The following is a 21,167-nucleotide window of genomic DNA, read 5'->3' as shown; positions in this document are numbered from 1 at the left end:
GTAATAATTTTGATAATAAATGACAGTGCATTGAATAAATAAATAAAAAAAAATTTAAATAAAAAATAGTTTTGTCTAATGTACAGTGTAAGTCAGAATTATTAGCCCCCGTTTATTTTTTCCCCGATTTTATTGTATTTATTTAACGGAAAGAAGATTTTTTTTCAACACATTTATAAACATAATAGTTTTAATAACTTGTTTCTAACAACTGCTTTCTGATTAGGCAAGTTATTGTATAAAAATGGTTTGTTCTGTAGACAATCGAAAAAAATAGCTTAAAGCTGCTAATAATTTTGACCTTAAAATGGTTTTAAAAAAATTATAAGCTGCTTTTAGTCTAGCTGAAATAAAAGAAATAAAACTTTCTCAAGAAGAAAAAATATTATCAGACATACTGTGAAAATGTCCTTGCTCTTTTAAACATCATTTAGGGAAATATTTAAAAAGAAAAATAAATTCAAAGGGGGGCTAATAATTTTGACTTCAACTATTTCTAAGCACAATATTAGCTAAGTATTACTCTTTTAAAGAGAACAAATGTTGTCAAAGGCTGGTGAACCTGTCTGAAAGGCACTTTTGATCAACTACATTATTATAAATTTGTTTGGTATTTTCCTTTTGTATATTTTTTCTCTCCGGAAAATAAATGTGTATATTACATACTAAATGTGGTCAACCATTTGGTAGAGCAGGCAATTAAAGAGTTAAGGAGTTCATGTCACAATGAGAGATTCATTAAATCATTCATTTAGATTAATTGTTTTAAAAAAAAAAGTGAATTAATTTAGAAACAAGACAAGCGATAGCCTTTATGAATGGATAACTGAATACAGACTCAAATGATCTGCTCAAAAATAGATTCATTCAGAGTCAAGGCACAGCATTGTTGCTCTAAGAAACAATTTTCAGATTTGTTTAAAATATTTTTTTTTGCTAAAATGTTACGCACTAAATATTAACTTGTTTAACTATTTTATATTTTATTTATGACATGTAATAAATATAATTAACACAACCTCATATAAACATTACTATGTTTGTCACCATTATTTAGTTTAGTTTATTTTGTTATTAGCAGTAGGGTGTCACAACAACAACTTTTTAGCATTTTCTAGCTTATTTGCAGTACATTGTTATAATAAACCAGAGCTAGGCCGATAAACAATATTATATCGAATTGCGATAAAAATTTAAGTCAATAACAATGATAATCTCTAGACTTTTTTACTCTATATTGATCTAAGAGCCAATCACACAGCAGAAATGTGCAACAATGGGAATCTAAAAGTGTGTTGATATTAGAGATGTACTAAATTTTCAGCCATCAGAAATGTATCTGTCAAAATGATGTGTTGCCATTTAACAGACCCTCTAATTTTTCTGGCATCAGTCGTTGGATTACTGTTTTAAAATTGGAAGCATTAACAACTTCTATCAACATGTGTATCATTATCATTCAATATGGGAAATAATTATAGAGACTGCATTTTTGCCATATCGCCCATCTCTACAATACAAGAGATACCATGCCTGATATTATTGTTTTTAAGTCAGATCCATTCTGTTAACTCCATTCAATGTGCAATTGTAGCATCCGTAATAGTCCAAATAAAGTAAATATTATAATGTGAAATTATTTGTTTCCTTCATCATAGTAAATATGAATTTATCATGAACAATGTATAGTCTTATGTTGGGAAAAAGGAATGTATTTTTTATTATTTTTGTCTCTTTTCTTTTCATCAAACAATTATTTGTCATTTAAGGGTCATATATTAACTGAACTGTACTGCTGTGTGTGGGATGCTGTGCATGCTAATTAGCATTATTGCAGAAGTAGATAAATGCTGGTCAAAAGTAAACTCAGCTCTGCAGAAATAAAGGTGTTAAAAAAACACAGAAAGTCTTTTGCTTTTATTATTGTGCAGAAAATTCATAGAAAAAGAGGACTTATGTCTGGGGTGCAGCCAATGGAGGACTGGACAATGATAGAATTTCACTAAACTCCACCTGTTAATATCAGCTGCCTAAATAAGTTAAAGTCAGAAAATGAAAACTGTTGCGCACCTCCTGAATGTAACGTTTGCATTTCATTGAGGATAACAGAATTCTGTGAATTGAATTATTCATTTGTATCTAATAAATGGTTAAGATTTTTGACATGAAGAAAAAACCTCTCCTGACCTTTTTTCTTGGACACGCATGGAATTGCAACACTTACTAAAAATGTTCATGACTGGTGATATACTTTAGTCACATTAAGTTACTTCAGAATCTCAAGACCTTCAGAGGTGTTTTCAGCATGTGAACATGTTTAAGTAGTGGTTCACAATAAGGAAACAATCCTATACCGTGTGCTATAAATAACCAGCGCTGGCTGATAATTAAGTGTTTCCAGGTTTTCACCTGCTTTCAGCTTACAGGATGGGAGTGGATGACAGAAATAATCCACCTCCATGATTAATAGGCTGCCGTACATCTGCATCAGGCCTGTGTGCACGTTGCTCATTCGCAAACGCTCGGACAACTAAACATGTACAAACTACAAGCTCACTGCGTCAGCCGGCCTCAATGAGCCTGTTGTGTTCAAGCTAATACTAAAATACCTAAAGCTCTTACCAGAGTGGACTTGATGCCCACACTTTCTGCTGCTTGGAAGGCCAGGGTGAAATTTCGTCTCTGAAAACAAATAGTTGTGAGATTAATGACAAAACCCAGATTAACCTAAAAACAATGTTCTTATAAGCTTGACAATTATTTGGTTTAATATTGATTTGTGCAATGTAGACATATGCTGATATTCAATAAGTCATTGTGATAATAAACAAACACAATATTGATATCATCGGCACATCAAAATACTGTGAAGAATTATTTACTTAATCTAAAATAACTTTAATAATAAAAATAATAATAATAATAAATAAGTGTCTTTTAAAAATATTCAGACTGTTGAATTGACAGTGGTTGTTCATCACAACACCAAATGCTTGAAGACATTTTATTTTCAAACATTTATTTTACATTTTAAAATAATTCTGTGACTATTTATAGATCTTTTGTTAAAAAACTCTGTAAAGTAAGGCTCTATTTGTTAAAATCATTTCAGTTAACTAAAGTCAAAGTAATCATAGCTACAAAAGCATTTTTTTATGTCTTAGTTAATGCCTAATAACGCATTTAAAAATTCATAATAGTTTTATTTAATTGAGTTAATAACTAATACAATTGTTGCAATTTTTATTAACTTTAACATATAACATGGCTGTTGATTTTAATCCATTTTGTTTACTAATAAAATTTGATTATAAAATGGTAGCTATTTCCCTTCATCATTCCTTTGCAAATAAATTTGTTTACAACATTTAATTAGGGTCTTTTTACACTGAAGTCCAAAAGTTTTGTATGTTTTTTTCATATTCATATGCGAAAAAAATCATCACGTAAACAAACTTTGCACACAGTCCGATGCGTATTAATCTATTGTGAAAAAAGGCAAAGCATTTCAGATACCTTTTTCGGATGAAAATTTTGCATTCAGTTGGCAATAACCATGGAAAAATGGAAATTTTCATCTGGAATTTTAATAAATATTATTAAAAAATGAATTAGACCTCATGTTGTGTCAGTCATATTGACAGACTGCCTCCGAAACTTTCGTCCGTCATGAAACAATTCGAACCAGGTTAAATTTTTTCCACTTTTCACATCTGAACAAGCACTTTAAGAGGTGTTTAAAGCGAAAAGTTAAATATAAAATGACATTTGAGCTATAGATAACTTTATGTCTAACAGTGCATAAAATAAAGACATATTGGTTATAGATATGATAAAAGAAAGCATGATCCGCTTTTGTGCTGTTGCTTCAACACATTAATGCAGCCACCATCTATTATAATAGCGCAGCTCTTTGAAAATGAGCTGAACTCTCCTTCCTCTCTAAGCTGTGTTGGATGAACACAATATGTAGCTCTACTTTAGAGAAGAGAAAGGAGAACAACGCCTGATCTGACTCTGAAATGTTTAATGTTTTTTCATAATGGACTAATTAATACCCATCAGACTCAGTGTACAAGGTTTGTTTAAGTGACAAATTTTTCACATATGAATACGTAAAAAACACGTTAATTTCAGAATTTGGAATTTCGGAATTTTGTACCTTTTTTTTGAATGTACAATTTTTAAACCTGTTAAAATAATACATTTAGATTAGGTCTGTATGGTGATGATAACCTATATTATGATAAAGCATCAGCAATTAAATTGTTAATATTATTAATAATACTGGCAGCCTAGTTCAATGATATTGAACCATTTTAAGGTGTGTTTTAGATGTTCTATTTTATCTCTATTTTAGGGAAATTCCTGCACAAATAATTATGGGGGCCCGAAGTGTCTATCAGTTCTACCGTTAGAAATCCTTCATTCCGAAGCGGCCAGTTTTGAGCACTTAAGTTTGGAAGGTCACTTCAATATGGCTGCCGTGTTTGTTTTCACAAGGAAGTGCCCTTAAGAGTGTGATATATCCCGTTGGAATGCACTGTAACTGAATTCTTCTTCTAATATTTAGTCATACTTGCCTTGTCTTGACTGTTGAGCTCTTGGTAGGGAATGTGAGCAGGCAGGTACGTGTGAAGGACAGCACAGAAGGCAAGTCCATCATTCCAGCTGCTGCTGAAGTTAGTAATGTCAATGTTCTGCAAAACAAATGATAACAAAAAAAAAAAACAGACTGTAGGATCATAAAATAAAGCTGTGATGCATTTAAAAGTAGGTTAGAGAGTTTGAACCTGATTCAGTTAAAGTTGTACAATTAATGCAATTCAATGTGCCACATTCAGTAAACCACTACCTCACACTGCAGCATTTTCTCATCTTCCTGTGGTGTAAAATGTGTAAAGCAGATTTCCTGTTCATTGAAGTTCTCCAACAACCTTATCTGAGCTCCAAGAGCAAAATAACATGGTTTAGATCTATTTCAATGGCTTGAAGTTCAATTTTCTGTGGCAGAAGAGCAGACAGACTCATCTTATACTGTTGGATCTACTGCTGAAGCATTGGGAACATCGGTTCTTATTCCTTCAGAGAAATTTAAAGCGTTTGTTCACTGCAAAGTGAAAATTCTGTCATTCCAATCATAAGGCTTTTTTCCTCTCCAATGAAAGCCTTTTCACCCAAAACATTGGCGCTTCAAAACAATCATAAAATTATGCAAAAAATGATTTAATCCAAGTCTTCTGAAGAGACATTATCAGCTTGTATGATAGACAGACTTGATTTAGGTTTGTCTTTACATCCATACAATAGATTGAAGAGTGAACATAATCAGAATTTTAAACATACTTTCTTAACGTGTAAGAACAAAACTCACTGGTTCCTGCTGAAGCTCAAACATGCTATGAAACATACAAGAATGAACCCGAGCCTCCGTGACCAAACCTGATGTTGTAAACCATGCTTGTGAGTGTTTATATACACGAAAGCCGAAATAAAATCTGTCCATTACATGAAGCAGTCATAACTCTACAGGATTTAAATTCATAAAGATCTCTTTGCAAACATTTTGGACTATCAGAGTGTTAGTAAATTCATTCATTTTCTGAAGATGAACACTATTTTAGGTTTGGAGCAAAATGAGAAGAAATTTTTGTAATTTCAACAATAATAATATGTGTAAAATCTGTATCGCAGAGAAGTGTGATAAAAGTATTTTTATAAACTTTATGTGTCTAGCATTTGAATGTTACATGCATAATCGATCTATATTTGATCCATCACATTGAGCCTTACCACAAAACGAAAGTGAGGCTGCGGTGGATAGAAACATTGCAACATCATGCTGTGGACTACAAACCTCCAGCTGTTGCAGTGATTTCAAAGTGCAGATATGGTGTAAACATCACTTTAATATCATTCAGTTAAGTTTAATTTAACAATAAAAAGCATGTTAGGCATCAAACAAATTCATAATCTCTTTAAGAGTAATACGCTTAAAGTGTCCTCGTGGCTTCAGTTCATTGCACCAGGTAAGCTTATTTAACCCAGTAAGCGATAAAACAATGCAGTCCTCTGTAGCACACCCTCGTGTTTTCTGTAAAAGTGTAGTTTCCATAGTATTCACCAGTGCTCGACATAAATGATTGTGAAAGAGCCATGACGCTCACCAGTTCACTGCTCTTCACAGCAAACACAGATTTAACATGCTAAAACATGTGTTTTGGAAAGGAAACGTTAGCTAACTAGTGCCGTTTCCCTTCACTTAGCTGAAAATGAGATCTGATATTCCTTTTTATTTTCACCATCCATTCAGAACAGGTCTTCTGTTCACTTGTAAAGTGGTGAGATGATAAATTTGTGCCACTTTCCTTTCTCTGATAAGGTGTATAGCCAGGTACACATCAATATGGTAGAGTGAACACCGTTCCCATGTCTCCAGGCAATACTTCGGGGTTTCTTCCCATCACAGCCTTGCTTTCACTTTTAAAATGGTACAGTAGCTGCATGAATCAGTCTATTGGCTACAGCGGACACAAAGATGACCCTTTAGTGCCTCAGCACAGAGAGTAAATATTAATGGTGTAAGTAGAGTCAAGTGATTAAAACAACAACACTGAGTCAGAATCAGAATGTCTGCAGAGGTTTTCAGTTATTCATTATATTTTAGAGTCTAATGTTTGCAATTGACAATTTTAGTCAGATTTAAATGCAACTCAATCTGAAAAATATCCATTAATAGTGTTTTTAGTGTGATCATTGTAAATAAATGATAAAAAAAGCTAATTTCTCTTTATCGCAAGAAATATTGCTATCAAAGAATTTTTATTTTGTGAACTAACCCTTTAATGAACAACCAGTGATGCATATCAGAGTAAGTGAAACCTTATTTTACAAGATCAGCCAGTCTTTATTCCATGAGTGCATCTTCACGATTTTTCTCTAGGGTTGAGTAGGGAGCGTTAAGAGGAATTAGTGACGTATTTTGTTTCTATATTATTGTACAGGTTATGTATATAACCACAGAAGCACGATGATGTTTTTCTTTTAATTCTTGATAACCATTGGTTTCATCAGCTGTGGTGTCGGCTATCAGTTTCACGTGTGAAGGTTTGGTGTTTAACAGTGACTACCACAACCAGATAAAACTCATGTTTACTCTAGTTTTCTAAAATACGTGCTAACAAATTAAGTAACAGTAAAGTTAAGCTTGTGGAAGTGGAAAACAAAGACAGATGACCTTTAAAAGCAAAAAAAAAAAAAAAAAAAAAAAAAATCTATTGACAAACCAATAAAACAATATAGAAGACTTTGTTGCATAAAGAAAACATAGTCATTTACATAAAAAAAATGCCCTGATGATGTAAATTGACAGAGTTTGTTTTCAGAAGTGCTGCTGATGAGCCTGTTTTGCGTCAAGTGTCATTTAAAATGCCTGAGAAATCCAGCGCACTTCCTGGTGAGGATCTTGATAAACAGTGACTATGACAACCACACACGCTTTAGTGGAAGAGAAAGACCTTGGCTGGAAGTAGGAAAGAGCATTTCACTAAAATCTGGGAAAAACAGGGATATATATACAGTAGTGTGGCATGGGGAATTATTTTATCTATTATTTTGAACAAAGATCCCATATTAGAGTTGCCAAGGATAACATTTCAACAACAGTGGAACGACAAAACACCTTTATTACCTAAGCAAAATTTGCTATTTCATTAGAAATAATGTATTTCATTTAGAAAATATGCAAAATAATTGTTTACTTTCTTCAACCTTTTATTCTGTATTTTATTTATTTTAATTTTTAATTTATTTATTCATTTTTTTATTAAATGTATTTGCCTTTTTTCCTGATAATTAAGTAATCATTATTTCAGTGGTTCTCAGTTCCTGTCCTTACACCACACTGTTCTCTGATACCCAGCATGATAGATGAAAGATGAGATGCATCAACTGTGTTCAGAAATAAAGGGTCCAGACCGTATTCACTACTTCCTGCTAACCCAAGGGTTCCTAAATTTTTCAGTCTGCGGCCTCTTAAAATAACTCACGACCCTTAATATTCCCTGAGGTGGCTATAAATTCATAAAGTTTGCACACAACGGAGCACACATAAGTCTATTCCTTGTTTAAATTTTGGAGAACGCCACTCAGAGAATATCCTCCATGTGCAACTGTGGCCTGTATTTATTTTTGATGTACACGAGTGCCGTAAAGGTGTCAGAAAGTTTTACCTTGTGCTATAAAATGTGCTGCATCTGACGCTATTGCTGTTTCTTTAATACAATGTAATCACCACAGGGGTCACAAAAATAAATAAATAAATATATATAATACAATATAATAAATTATAATTTAATATAATTACCTACCTGATAACCCTCAGTCTTCTTCTGACACCACCTCAACAGTGCATTTCTTTTGGAACCACCATACTCTCGAGCCAAAGCTGACAAAGGGTCTTTTCGCTCCTCTCTACATGCATAAAACAAAATAAAAAATATGACTTTAGACTTTTAGAATTCATGCTATTATTTAAACTACTGAATATTCATATTAATTATGAATATTACATTTCAACTTATGTCAGATTCATATCAACAAATATTTTGAAATTTTGAAGGTGCATGCAAACCTAAAATATGTGAAATATGCAAGAGATAGTTTGAGCTGTAGGGCAGGTTTTGTACCGAAGGCGGCTTCGTGCAGTGGGGTTGACGGAGGCTGTGGGAGAGGAAGAAGAGGACAGCGCGGCAGCAGAGCTCATGCTTATCAGAGAGGAAGCCGGACCTCCATCAGGAGTGCTGATATCCCGCTTCGGCTCCTCACTGCTTCTCCGAGATACTAACCAGCGGTCAGAGAAAACATCTCGTCAACTTTTTACTTGGTAAAAGTAGTGGAGGAATACAATTCTTCTTTATATTAAAGAGATAGATCACCATTTACTCATCTTTCACTTGTTCCAACCTTTCTTGTTTTGAAGAATGTTTGGACAGAAACAGCCACTGACTTCCATAGTATTTTTTAGTTCCTACCATGTCAATGGCTTTTCATACATACTTCAGAATATCTCGAAATTTAGTTCGAAAAGTTTAAAACCACTTGAATGAGACTAAATGGTGAGAAAATGATTATTATGGGGTGTACTATTCATTTAATCTGAAACTGAAGTCACACAGAATCTGACAACTCGGTATATTTTAATATGTACAATGCTGTAAATATTAGGCAGCACAATACCAACTTCAACTTCAAAGAATAAATAAATAGATAACTAACAAACCAATTACTAACTAACTAAATAAATACATAAATAAATAAATAAATAAATAAATAAATTAATTAATTAATTAAATGGCTTTAAGGGACAATATTTTATTGTGCAGTTTGGGAATTAGACTAGAAATTTATTAGACCTCTATAGAATAAAACAAATATTCACATTTTATTAAAAAAAAAAAAAAAAAAAAAAAAAAGTAAATCCAGAAAAACTGAGTTAGAAATTTTCAAGTGGCTTCCTAAATCTTTCCATAGTTGTATTTTAAAATTTGTGTTAGCATTATTTCTAATTTTCCAGCATCATTACTAGTGTTCAATGCCACATGATCCTTCAGAGATCCTTCTAGTATGTTAAATTGCTTTTCAAAGTCAAGGTTTATTATAAATTGTGGTGTCTGCATTTGCTTTTACGGGTCAAATCTTCACCTGTGATGGTCTTTGATGTATCCATATTTGAGACTCTCTGAAGAGCTGAAGCTGGACGACTGTTGGCTGCTCTGAGTAGATGCTCAGCTAAAGACAGACAAACAGAGAGGGAGGGAGGAGAGAGAGAGAGAGAGAGAGAGAGAGAGAGAGAGAGAGAGAGAGAGAGAGAGAGAGAGAGAGAGAGAGAGAGAGAGAGAGAGAGAGAGAGAGAGAGAGAGAGAGAGAGAGAGAGAGAGAGAGAGAGAGAGAGAGAGAGAGAGAGAGAGAGAGAGAGAGAGAGAGAGAGAGAGATTTTACGTCATAATCAGAATTTCATAATTGCTTATCAGTTCATCTGAGTGCTGAACAGAATGAACTGTGCAGTTTACAAACACGCTTGACAATAAAACTTCATTGCACATTAAATCAAAACAATCACAATCAATTTCAAGTATAATCAAATCAATCTGTAAAAAGGAAAGCATCATTAGAGAAAAATGAAATCAATGCTGACAGTGGATTAGTCTCAATAGAGTGCCCATCTACTAATATTGGCAAATATGAGAAAAGAATGCTGTGAAAAATAACTTTATTCTGTAACATTTTGATCTTTTGCTCAAAATATTAATAAAATGTCTCTCATTAGGAGCAAACTATTGGAAACACAACATGGCTGTATCAAAAAATGAATATCTTTGTTAAAAACACATACCATAATTATTGGTATCAATAGAAATTCATATAAGCAAAGTATTTTTAAGTTCATTCCCACTGATATTTTACTTTTTTTTAACATGCTTGTTATTATGAACAGGTTGTTCAACTATTTGTTACAATTATTATTATTGTTATTGATATTATTAAATATTTACTACAATTGTTATGAGCTCCCGTTTCACATGGCTAAAAATATGAGGAAACAGGCCACAGTCACTCCGTCACTAGTTTTCCCATTTTAAGACAAATATCAAATTCCCTGACTTTTTCCTGACTTTCACTGACTTAAAAGCGGAATTTCTATGGTATCTCAATAGCAGGAAAAATCGGCCTGCTGTTGTGCTTGTAGATTTATAATAAAACGTAAAAATATTAACAATGTTAAAATGGTTTTAGCTCAAATATAATTTTGCTTGACTGCAATAGCCACTATAAGAAAAAAAAAACTATAGATAATGTTCCGGTATAGAAAATTTTGATTAATGGAAAAAAATCCCTGATATTCCATGACTTCCATGACAAAATAGTATAAAAATTCCCTGACTTTCAATGTGTGGAATAGACCTTTAAAAATCCATGATATTCCAGAAATAGTATGACCAGTGGGAACTCTGTCTCATATGTTACAATGGGTAAAAGAGCAGAGTGAATTGTGCCAAAAGGTTGTTGAGCTTCACAAAATGTGAAGTTACTTTAAGAAAACAGCAGAAACACCAAAAATTCCCATTTCCACCATCAGGGTTCAGGGCCATGAAAAAGGAACTCCAGTCAACTGGAAGTGTTACGGATCACTCTGGAAGAGGTTCTATGTCGGTCTCATATAAATACATCATTACACTGTGTCCTAAGTGCAATTTATTTATGAACTAACTAATGCCGAGTTCAGACTGCATGATTTTCTTAGTAGTCGTGTCACAGATGTTTTCACACTGCATGATTATCAGGGCTAGCGTTTTGTCACTGTTTTGTTTACACTGCAAGATGGATCAGCGACAGGGAGTTTCAAACAGTATGACTTTACAAAAGAAGAATCGCCGACAACTTTGTCCAAACTACATCTCACAACCAAAAACACGTAGTATATCTTTTGTATTTAACTACATAATGAGAAAGAAGCCTTTAATGGGGTAGAAAATGCACTTATTTGCTCACTTGGGTTTGAAGGGAATTAGCAATTTCTTTTCAACTTTTTTTTCATTTTCGACTGGTTATGATATTGCTCACATGACACGTCAAACAGACACTTGTGCTCCTGCCAAACTTATACTAGTTTATATTTGAGGTTTTGATCCCTTCATTTCTTGGGTCCAAATAAACTGAAAAGGAGCGCTTTTAACTTCTCCCCAGCCTCCCGCTGTCCAGCAGGTGTACACACACACACACACACACACACACACACTGTTACGATTGACCGGGTGGATGGAGGCAAAAAAGTGTCACAGAAGCCGCTGGTGAAAGTGAAGAGTGATTTATTTACACAAAGTGAAAACAAAAATCCAGCAAAACAGGTGAAAGTGACAAAATAACAATAAAGAAAAATAAACTATTCAATATTTACAATATATATACAGGCTTGTTCAGCTAAATCCAGTAAAAGACCTGAACAAAATCTGTTAACGATACAAGCACAACCTTCTCCTACAACTACCCACTCCAAGTGAATGTTTGGGGCCATTTTATTGTATTGGCCCCGCCCATGGGTTAAACCATTTTAATGGTAGTGGGTTACCATGTAGACAAAAAAATACATAAAAAGACATTCAACAGAAATATAAATTAATGCAAGTAAATGAATATGCATACAAAACTCAAAATACAACACAACAAATAACCAATACAAATTTAAACAACAAAACTGTGATTTTTATATACTGACCAGGGGGTTGTGACTCTGATGATGTTATGGAAAATGGCTGCTCCAAAGTGAAGGCGGGAAAAATCTGTATAAATGGCTTTGTTTGAAAGTTAAACAGGTTTGGTGCTGAGAATAGGAAACTGGTAAGTATATGTAAACTCTATATGTTTGGTTAATAAATGAAGTTTGAAAGAAAATGTGTCTGTGGTTATTTCAGTGTTGATATGGGCTATTGTTTGACATAAAAGTAAAATTTTTACATAAACACAATGCTAATCTGGACAGAAAAGCAACATATACATATTACACAAACACACACATGCACAATACAAATATAACAAAGGTCCATGTTTAAAAGTGTGTATTTTATGTATGAGTGCAATGTGATGTGTTTGTTAGTCACAGTGTCTTTTAGTTTTACACTGTGACATTTCCTCCCCCTTCCCGTGACACCCTCTGTGGTGTCCTAGAAAGGAAATCTGCTGCACAGTTCTCAAGGCCAGTTCTATAGTTCACCTTAAATTGAAAAGGTTGTACTGCCAAAAACCATCGTGTAATTCGAGCATTTGTGTCTTTCATTTGGTTTAACCAAGTCAGGGCTCTATGGTCAGTTTCCAATGTAAACTCTCTACCAATAAGGTAGTATCTAAAAGAGTCTAATGCCCATTTCACTGCCAAGCACTCCTTCTCCACGGTTGAATACCGTGTTTCTCGAGGAAGGAGTTTTCTGCTAATGTAAGCAATGGGATGCAATTTCCCTTGTTCTCCTTGTAGAAGTACAGCTCCCAGACCACGTTCTGATGCATCAGTCTGGACTGTAAATGGTTTATCAAAATCTGGACTCTGTAAAATAGCTTTTGTACACAAGGCTTCTTTCAGATCTATGAAAGCATTTTCACAGTCAGTTGTCCAGTTAAGCATATTGGGCTTGTCTTTTTTAGTGAGTTCAGTGAGAGCTACAGCTCTTGTAGAAAAGTTGGGGATAAATCGTCTATACCATCCTACTAGGCCAAGAAAAGCTCGTACCTGTTTCTTGGTTGTAGGTCGCTCTGCATTTTTGATGGCCTCGATTTTCCCCACCTGCGGACGGATGACTCCATGGCCCAGGACATGACCAAGGTAACAAGTCTCCTCTTTGGCTATTGCACACTTGTCTGGACGGATGGTGAGTCCAGCAGACTTGATCCTGGATAATACTTCCTGGAGATGTTGAATATGGTCCTGCCAGGACCTGCTGAAGATGATTATATCATCCAAGTATGCAGCAGCGAAAGTCTCTGTACCCCGGAGAATTTGATCAATCATTCTCTGAAAGGTGGCAGGTGCCCCATGCAGTCCAAAGGGAAGAACCCTGAAATGATAGTGACCAAAAGGGGTTTTAAATGCTGTCATTTCTTTGCTGTCTGCACTTAATGCGATTTGCCAATAACCTTTGCATAGGTCAAGTGTAGTGAGAAACTTTGCTTTACTGAGTCTTTCCACTAGGTCGTCAACTCTGGGCATGGGGTAAGGGTCAAATTTACTGACCGAGTTGAGTTTTCTGAAGTCGAGGCAGAATCTAAGTGACCCATCCTTCTTGGGTACAAGCACAATGGGATTGCTCCACTCACTGGATGATGGCTCTATAACCTCCAGTTCCAGCATTAACTCCAACTCTTGCTTCATGACTTTAAGTAGCCTTTCCGGAACTCTGTACACTGGTTGCCGTATGGGTTTTGCCTCTTTTAAATGAATGTGATGTTCAATGATGTTTGTTCTTCCAGGTGTTTCTAGGAACAGGTGATCCGGAATGCATTCCAGTAGCTGTTGCTGTTGATCCACGGTCAGATGCTGAAGGTCTAATTGGCCGTTACTTTGCTGAACAGGTAAGTACTGCTCCTCGATTTCATCCTCTTCTTGTACTGCTCTCACCAACAGCTCTTTCACAGCATCCTGTGGTGATTCTGGCTGAGAGGACCGATCATGCCATTGCTTCAACATGTTGACGTGAAAGGTTTGTAGCGGATGTTGTCTGGAAGGCATTTCAATCTCATATGTGACTGGACCAAGTTTTCTCCTCACTTGAAAAGGACCTTGCCACTTCGCCAGAAGTTTGTTTTCTGATGTTGGAAGCAGTAACAGAACTTGATCTCCTGGTTGGAAAGATCTGGACCTGGCTTTCTGGTCATACCAAGCTTTCTGTTTCACTTGAGAGTCTTTCAGATTCTGATGAGCCAGAGCAGATGATTGCTGTAGTTGTTCTCTCATCTTCAGGACATAAGAAAGGATGTTTTGCTTCGTTGGCTTATCTTGGGCTTCCCAGCTGTCTCTCAATACATCTAGAGGACCTCGGACTTGGTGAGCAAAGAGCAGTTCAAAGGGTGAAAAACCTGTGGATGCTTGTGGAACTTCACGGTAAGCAAACAGGAGGTAAGGTAGCCATTTGTCCCAGTCTTTGCCGGATTCTGACACAAACTTTTTCAGCATGGATTTTAAGGTTTGGTTAAAACGTTCCACCAATCCATCAGTCTGGGGGTGGTAGGGAGTTGTTCGTACTCTCTTAATCCCTAATAGCTGATAGACTTGTTGTAGTGTGCGACTCATGAAATTGGGACCCTGATCTGTTAACACCTCTTTAGGGATGCCTACATGTGAAAAGAAATGTAACAGTGCTGATGCAATTTGCTTGGCTGTTATCTCTCTAAGGGGATATGCCTCAGGATATCTAGTAGCATAATCACAAATCACCAATATAAATCTGTTACCTTTCTGGCTTCTCTCAACAGGTCCAACAATATCAACCCCTATCCTCTCAAAGGGCGTCTCTACAGCAGGAACAGGTACTAGTGGTGCTATAGGGGGTGCTCTGCCAGTAGACATTTGACATTCTGGACATGACTTGCAATAGTCTTTTACCTCACTGTACATGCCAGGCCAATAAAATCTCTTAGAGATTCTCATTAGAGTTTTCATGAACCCTAAATGACCAGCCCATGGAATAGAATGACCTAATTTCAGAACTTCCCTGCGATACGCTCTAGGTACCAACAGTTGTGTTCCCTCTTCCTTAGTCTGTCTGTAAAGAAGGCTGTTCTTTATCAGAAATGTCTCACCACACAGAGAACTCAAAACGGAGTCATTGTCAGCTTTTTGAAAGCAATCAGACAATGTTTGATCATCTCTTTGTAGTTTGGCTAATTCATTAGGTATGGTTAAGTCATTTTCATTCATTTCAGGCTCTGCCAAATCAAACTGTTGTTGTTCTGAGCTATTAATTAGATCTGCAACCCAATTTCTTCGTCTTTCCAATCTGTCTTCCTTTGAGACCACTGCATTATCTACACATTCTTCAGTGAAAAATGGCATTTCTTTAAGGGTACTCTGTACAGAATCTTTGGATGACTGAATTAACTTTTGGGACTGAGCTCTAGTAACAACTCCACACCAAGCTGTCTCCTGAACCAAATCTGCTAGCACTGGCATATCAGTTCCTAACAAGACAGGGTAAGGCAAATTAGCTGCAATACCAACATTTATCAAGTATGACTGCTTGTTTACTTCAATGTACACTTCAGCAGTGGGTAAGTCTGCTTTGTCCCCATGGACACAACACACTGTAACTGTGTTTTCAGACCATAAATCTCTTGCTATGTACTGAGATTGTACTAAGGTTCTTGCACAACCTGTGTCTACCAGGGCTGTCAAGGGTTTTCCGTTTAACAAAACTGTAATGGTGGGTTCTCTACTGAAACTACAGTCAGTTGTAGGGGTGGGTCTGGGCAAATAACACAACCTGGCTGATTTGGGCTTTTTAAGTGGGCATTGTGGGCTTGTATGACTTGGTTTACCACAGTTATAACAAACTACATCAGTGCTGGATGGTGTCTGATGTGTGTCAAGCTTAGGTGGTATGGGCTTTTGGTTGGTGGTCTGTATAATCTGGGTTTGGCTATGAGAGTACGAACTTCCCCCCGACCCCTCAGACTTACCTCTTGCTGCTTGAAGGCTGCCGGCATATCTGAAAGCCCCTGAGAATCCTTTACGAGCTGCAACATAGGACTCAACCAGCTTTGCTGCTTCTTCTGCTGTGACAGGATCTCTCTCTTTCACCCAAGTCCTCACTTCTGGGTACAGCACACGCATATACTGCTCCAACACCATGGTCTCCATCAGGTTAGTCTTGCTGCTCACTTTAAAGTTCACCCACTTAGAGAACAGGTCCTTCAAGCGGACATACAACTCCATCGGTGACTCATCACTAGGTGTGTTCAGTGCTCTAAATCTCAGCCGGTAGGTTTCTGCGTTGATTTCATATTTCTTGAGAATGACTTCTTTGACTTTCTCATAGTCAGTCGTATGGGCAGGTGACATAGCAACAAAGGCACTTCTTGCTTTGCCAGTGAGCAGGGGAACCAGATGAATAGCCCAGTCCTCCTTTGGCCACTTGTACACCTCTGCCAGTCTCTCAAAAGTGGTGAGAAAATGTTCAATGTCATCAGTATCTTGTAATTTAGGAAGTTGAGGCATATAATCAAGAACTCGAGCCACTGACCGTTCAGAAGAAAGAGCTCCATGTCGGGCCCGGTCCAGATCCATCTGCATCTGGGTGATCTGATGAGTGAGAACCTTATACTGCTGTTCCCGGCGAGCTGACTCTTTCTCCTGCCTCTCATCCCTCTCCTTCTGATACTGTAGGAAGGACTGGAACATTCCTGCCAGAGCTGTAATTGCGGAATCACCTGTGGGCTTTGGAATGTCTTCCGGATGCACTGGATCTCCACTTGTGTCTCTCTGATCTTCTTCATCAACATCCACATCCACATCCACATCAGCTGCTAGCTGAGTTTTCTTCTTAGGCGGCATATTTGGTAATTCTGTGACACTCACCCGAGTTACTTCTGACACCAACTGTTACGATTGACCGGGTGGATGGAGGCAAAAAAGTGTCACAGAAGCCGCTGGTGAAAGTGAAGAGTGATTTATTTACACAAAGTGAAAACAAAAATCCAGCAAAACAGGTGAAAGTGACAAAATAACAATAAAGAAAAATAAACTATTCAATATTTACAATATATATACAGGCTTGTTCAGCTAAATCCAGTAAAAGACCTGAACAAAATCTGTTAACGATACAAGCACAACCTTCTCCTACAACTACCCACTCCAAGTGAATGTTTGGGGCCATTTTATTGTATTGGCCCCGCCCATGGGTTAAACCATTTTAATGGTAGTGGGTTACCATGTAGACAAAAAAATACATAAAAAGACATTCAACAGAAATATAAATTAATGCAAGTAAATGAATATGCATACAAAACTCAAAATACAACACAACAAATAACCAATACAAATTTAAACAACAAAACTGTGATTTTTATATACTGACCAGGGGGTTGTGACTCTGATGATGTTATGGAAAATGGCTGCTCCAAAGTGAAGGCGGGAAAAATCTGTATAAATGGCTTTGTTTGAAAGTTAAACAGGTTTGGTGCTGAGAATAGGAAACTGGTAAGTATATGTAAACTCTATATGTTTGGTTAATAAATGAAGTTTGAAAGAAAATGTGTCTGTGGTTATTTCAGTGTTGATATGGGCTATTGTTTGACATAAAAGTAAAATTTTTACATAAACACAATGCTAATCTGGACAGAAAAGCAACATATACATATTACACAAACACACACATGCACAATACAAATATAACAAAGGTCCATGTTTAAAAGTGTGTATTTTATGTATGAGTGCAATGTGATGTGTTTGTTAGTCACAGTGTCTTTTAGTTTTACACTGTGACACACACACACAAGTCAATGCTGCTCTCTCATTGGCTGTAGGCGATTGCCGATGTTATTTTCAGTCAAAACTCATTTCACACGGCATGATTTGAATCGCCGACAGCTCCAGATATTTAGCATGCCAAATATCTCACAGGCATCGGCGACTCATCTGCGATTCTCTCATATCGTGTCTTTGACAGTTCATACTGTGTGATGGTTACTCGCATGAACAAGCACTGATTTGCCTGTGATTTCAGGCATTTGTCTGCGATTTCTCAAAACCTGTTGGCGAGTCAAAATCAGGGCTACAATCATGCAGTCTGAACTCGGCATAAGAGAGGATCATGTGCTTATGATTGATCATGGCTGGTCCTGCATCAGTTTCACATAATGTGCCAATCAGATGAATACTCACTCACTATAAATAACCAGAGTTTTTCACTACAGTCATCTTCGTCTCATGAAGAATCCCCCCCTTCCACCCCTACTCCTTCCTCTTCTCCTGATAAGGCAGCACGGCGGCCCAGTGGTTAGCACTGTTGCCTCATAGCAGTCGGCATTTCTGTGCGTAGTTTGCATGTTCTCCCCGTGCTCACGTGGGTTTTCCCTGGGTTCCCTTTTTTCCTCCGACCATCCAAAGACATACAAAATAAGTAAATTTACTAATCCAAAGTAGCATAATAAACCAAACTCTTAGTCAGGTATGTTTCTTAGCTCTTCCTAACATGTTCACAAGCAACGGAGCTCTCAAGACCTACCTGAGCTCAAACTCCCTTGTCGCCATTCAAATGGGGGGAAGCCCCAGGCTCAAGGATCTTATAAACTCAAGTCTCCCGGGACAGCATGCCAAACATGCTTTATTATCAATCATCAGCTAAATGTGAGCTCTTGAATCACACACAATGTGGGGCCTCGACACTTGATAAAAAATATCTTTTTCATGTTAATATATTATTATATTATTATTATATGAAAAATTTCTATTTTTGCAAAATTGTGGGAAAGCAAAACTAAAAAACTGCTGATAATTATCTCCTCAGGTACAAATTATGTGCTTTATTCAGTGTCCGTACCGTGCCCAGGCCTGTGTCCTGGATCATTTGAGAAGTGTGAGGGCGCTGAAAAGCCCGAAACTGAAAGCAAGACGTGACTTTTAAGGGACTGTTTCATATGGATTTATTAATCATTCTTACTGTTGAGTGAACGCAAACTTCCGTAGTTTATTAAATACGCAAACCCCTCACTGCACGACAGCTGCGCACCTTCAGCAAACCTCTTCATTCCTGCAGAATGAGGGCTTTATGATTGTTTATGAGCGTCAAAAGTGGCTGATTTGTTTGGTGAATTATCTGACAGAGTGTCACCGCATCCTTAAGGACTAAAGCGATATAACTAGAAAAATCTCTACTGTGCTGAGCGAGAGCGCTTACTGAACAGGGCAGCATCGATGTCGTACGCGTGCCCAGGCCCGATTGTAATGTGAGTGTGGGCCATTGGGGGAGACAGGAGGGGGACAAGCATGCTTTGGCCTGTTTGAGGAAACTGTACATAGTGTGAATACGCCCTGAACACCATTTTTCTTGACATTTATTGACATACTAGTAAAAGCAGCAGCAGATAGTTCACCATGTTAAAATGAAAGCCAGAGACAGCAACAGTACACACACAGCCTATGTACTTTTAATAATGTTAAATAGGTTAAATGTGTATTAATTTGATTAGAATCTTAACATTTTATTGAGAGTGGAGTGGCTGATATTTAAAGAAATGGCTAGGTTTTTCTGTGGAGTTGCTTCATGTTTGGAGCAGACAGTCAAATGCTTGTCACTGAAATCACGTCATGTCGCATGCAGTTAGGACATGGTGTTAGGAGGATGGTTTAAGTGAGAAAAAAAATCATAAAGTCACCTACATTACCTAATTTTTATATTACAACAAAGTGTATGGAATGGTTTCAAGAAAAAAAAAAAGCCTCTAATCTTATTCAAACTCAAGCATTTTAAGCTTGTTTTTTTTTTGGTATAGTATTTTGAGCAAAAGCCCCTTTTTTGATTATGTTGACAATTTCTTCTTTCATTTATTTATCTTTTCATCCTCTTCATTTTTTGTGTTTATTATTATTATTTTTAGTGTTAGAAAGTGTTTACGTATATTTATCTATTTTTCATTCTTTCTCTTATTTTTTTTCTTCAAACAGGTGTAACTTCAGCTTGAATAATAGACATCTTTAACGCTATTATATGTTCTATTTTCAGCAAGGGTTGTGGGGTTTGAAAATGTGTATAATTGAAACATTTACGAAAAATCTTAAGCAAAAGTATATTACTTTTTTTGTCAATATTAGTGGAAGGCATTGTAACTATAATAGGGATCAGATTGGGCAACCGATCACCCAAACACATAAGTCATCCTCACGCCAATCAAAACACTATCATTTCCACCAATGTTGATAAGAGTTCCCTGTAAACTGAAAAACAAGCATATCAGAGAGGGCTCTATGTTCCATTGTGCACGTTCACAAAAACACGGCTTCTCGCTCCAGCATAATAATGGTGAACATGCGTGGGGAGGGGGGTTAAAACTGGAGTATTTGTTCATACGTGGTGTTTTTTCGCACGAGTTATTACATCAGAGTTCATCATGAGTTCAATGCTGCTTTTGCGGGGGTCATAAACCACCGTGTCAGGAAAACGTCTGTTTTTTATGAGGAAACTGCCTGAGTCAAATCTCAGTGCATCAGTGCAACTTCTGGAGAATTCTATGATTCACAGTAAGAGTGTGATTTTTGGTTTATAATAGGTTAAAATGAAAAATAAATATATAAATAAAAACATTCAGGCAGGCAGAGCAAGGTGGAGCAGCAGAACAGGCATCCCACACAGGTCCAGTTTACTGTGATTATGCAGGAAAAAAATTATTTATTTTTATTACTTTTGTGTCTTTATTTTTATTAGAAAAATGTTTAGACTAACAACATATTAGTCAATCTTTTTCTTTTGCATAATAGCATGTTGACCTGACACACTTATTCTTTTTTTTACTGTGCTGCATACTTTTAGAGGAACTGCTGACCAGAGGAAATATATTAAAGAATAAATTTAGGGTTGTTCCAGACTGCTTTCTAGACATGTCACAAGTTGTCATGATGCTTGTAGAAG

The 21,167-nt window shown here is 36.4% G+C and overlaps 2 protein-coding genes across 4 annotated transcripts in view; both read right to left on the bottom strand.

The window, feature by feature from the left end:
- specc1la (sperm antigen with calponin homology and coiled-coil domains 1-like a) overlaps window positions 1–21,167 on the bottom strand; it is a 62,538-nt gene that overhangs the window by 2,437 nt on the left and 38,934 nt on the right. For 2 of the 3 annotated variants that reach the window (XM_005167177.5, NM_001039816.1), the window contains 5 exon segments: window positions 9,703–9,789; window positions 8,688–8,841; window positions 8,370–8,472; window positions 4,584–4,700; window positions 2,623–2,682 (listed from right to left, as the gene is read on the bottom strand). In XM_005167177.5, coding sequence (XP_005167234.1) covers window positions 2,623–2,682; window positions 4,584–4,700; window positions 8,370–8,472; window positions 8,688–8,841; window positions 9,703–9,789 — 521 coding nt within the window. 3 annotated transcript variants of the gene reach the window in all.
- LOC141375653 (uncharacterized) lies at window positions 11,851–17,726 on the bottom strand. Its single transcript, XM_073910483.1, has 2 exons — window positions 17,619–17,726; window positions 11,851–17,190 (listed from the first exon to the last, which is right to left on the bottom strand). The coding sequence occupies exon 2, from the start codon at window positions 17,093–17,095 to the stop codon at window positions 12,671–12,673; it is 4,425 nt and encodes a 1,474-aa protein (XP_073766584.1). The 5' UTR covers window positions 17,096–17,190; window positions 17,619–17,726; the 3' UTR covers window positions 11,851–12,670.

This window comes from Danio rerio, chromosome 8 (assembly GCF_049306965.1).
Source record: "Danio rerio strain Tuebingen ecotype United States chromosome 8, GRCz12tu, whole genome shotgun sequence".
Taxonomy (NCBI): Eukaryota; Metazoa; Chordata; class Actinopteri; order Cypriniformes; family Danionidae; genus Danio; species Danio rerio.
Note: the sequence above shows the minus strand (reverse complement) of the source record. Positions and strands in the feature narration are given on the sequence as shown.

Excerpts from the sequence above, each read along its gene's own strand:
- LOC141375653 (XM_073910483.1), bottom strand. The coding sequence starts at position 17,095 with ATGCCGCCTAAGAAGAAAACTCAGCTAGCAGCTGATGTGGATGTGGAT.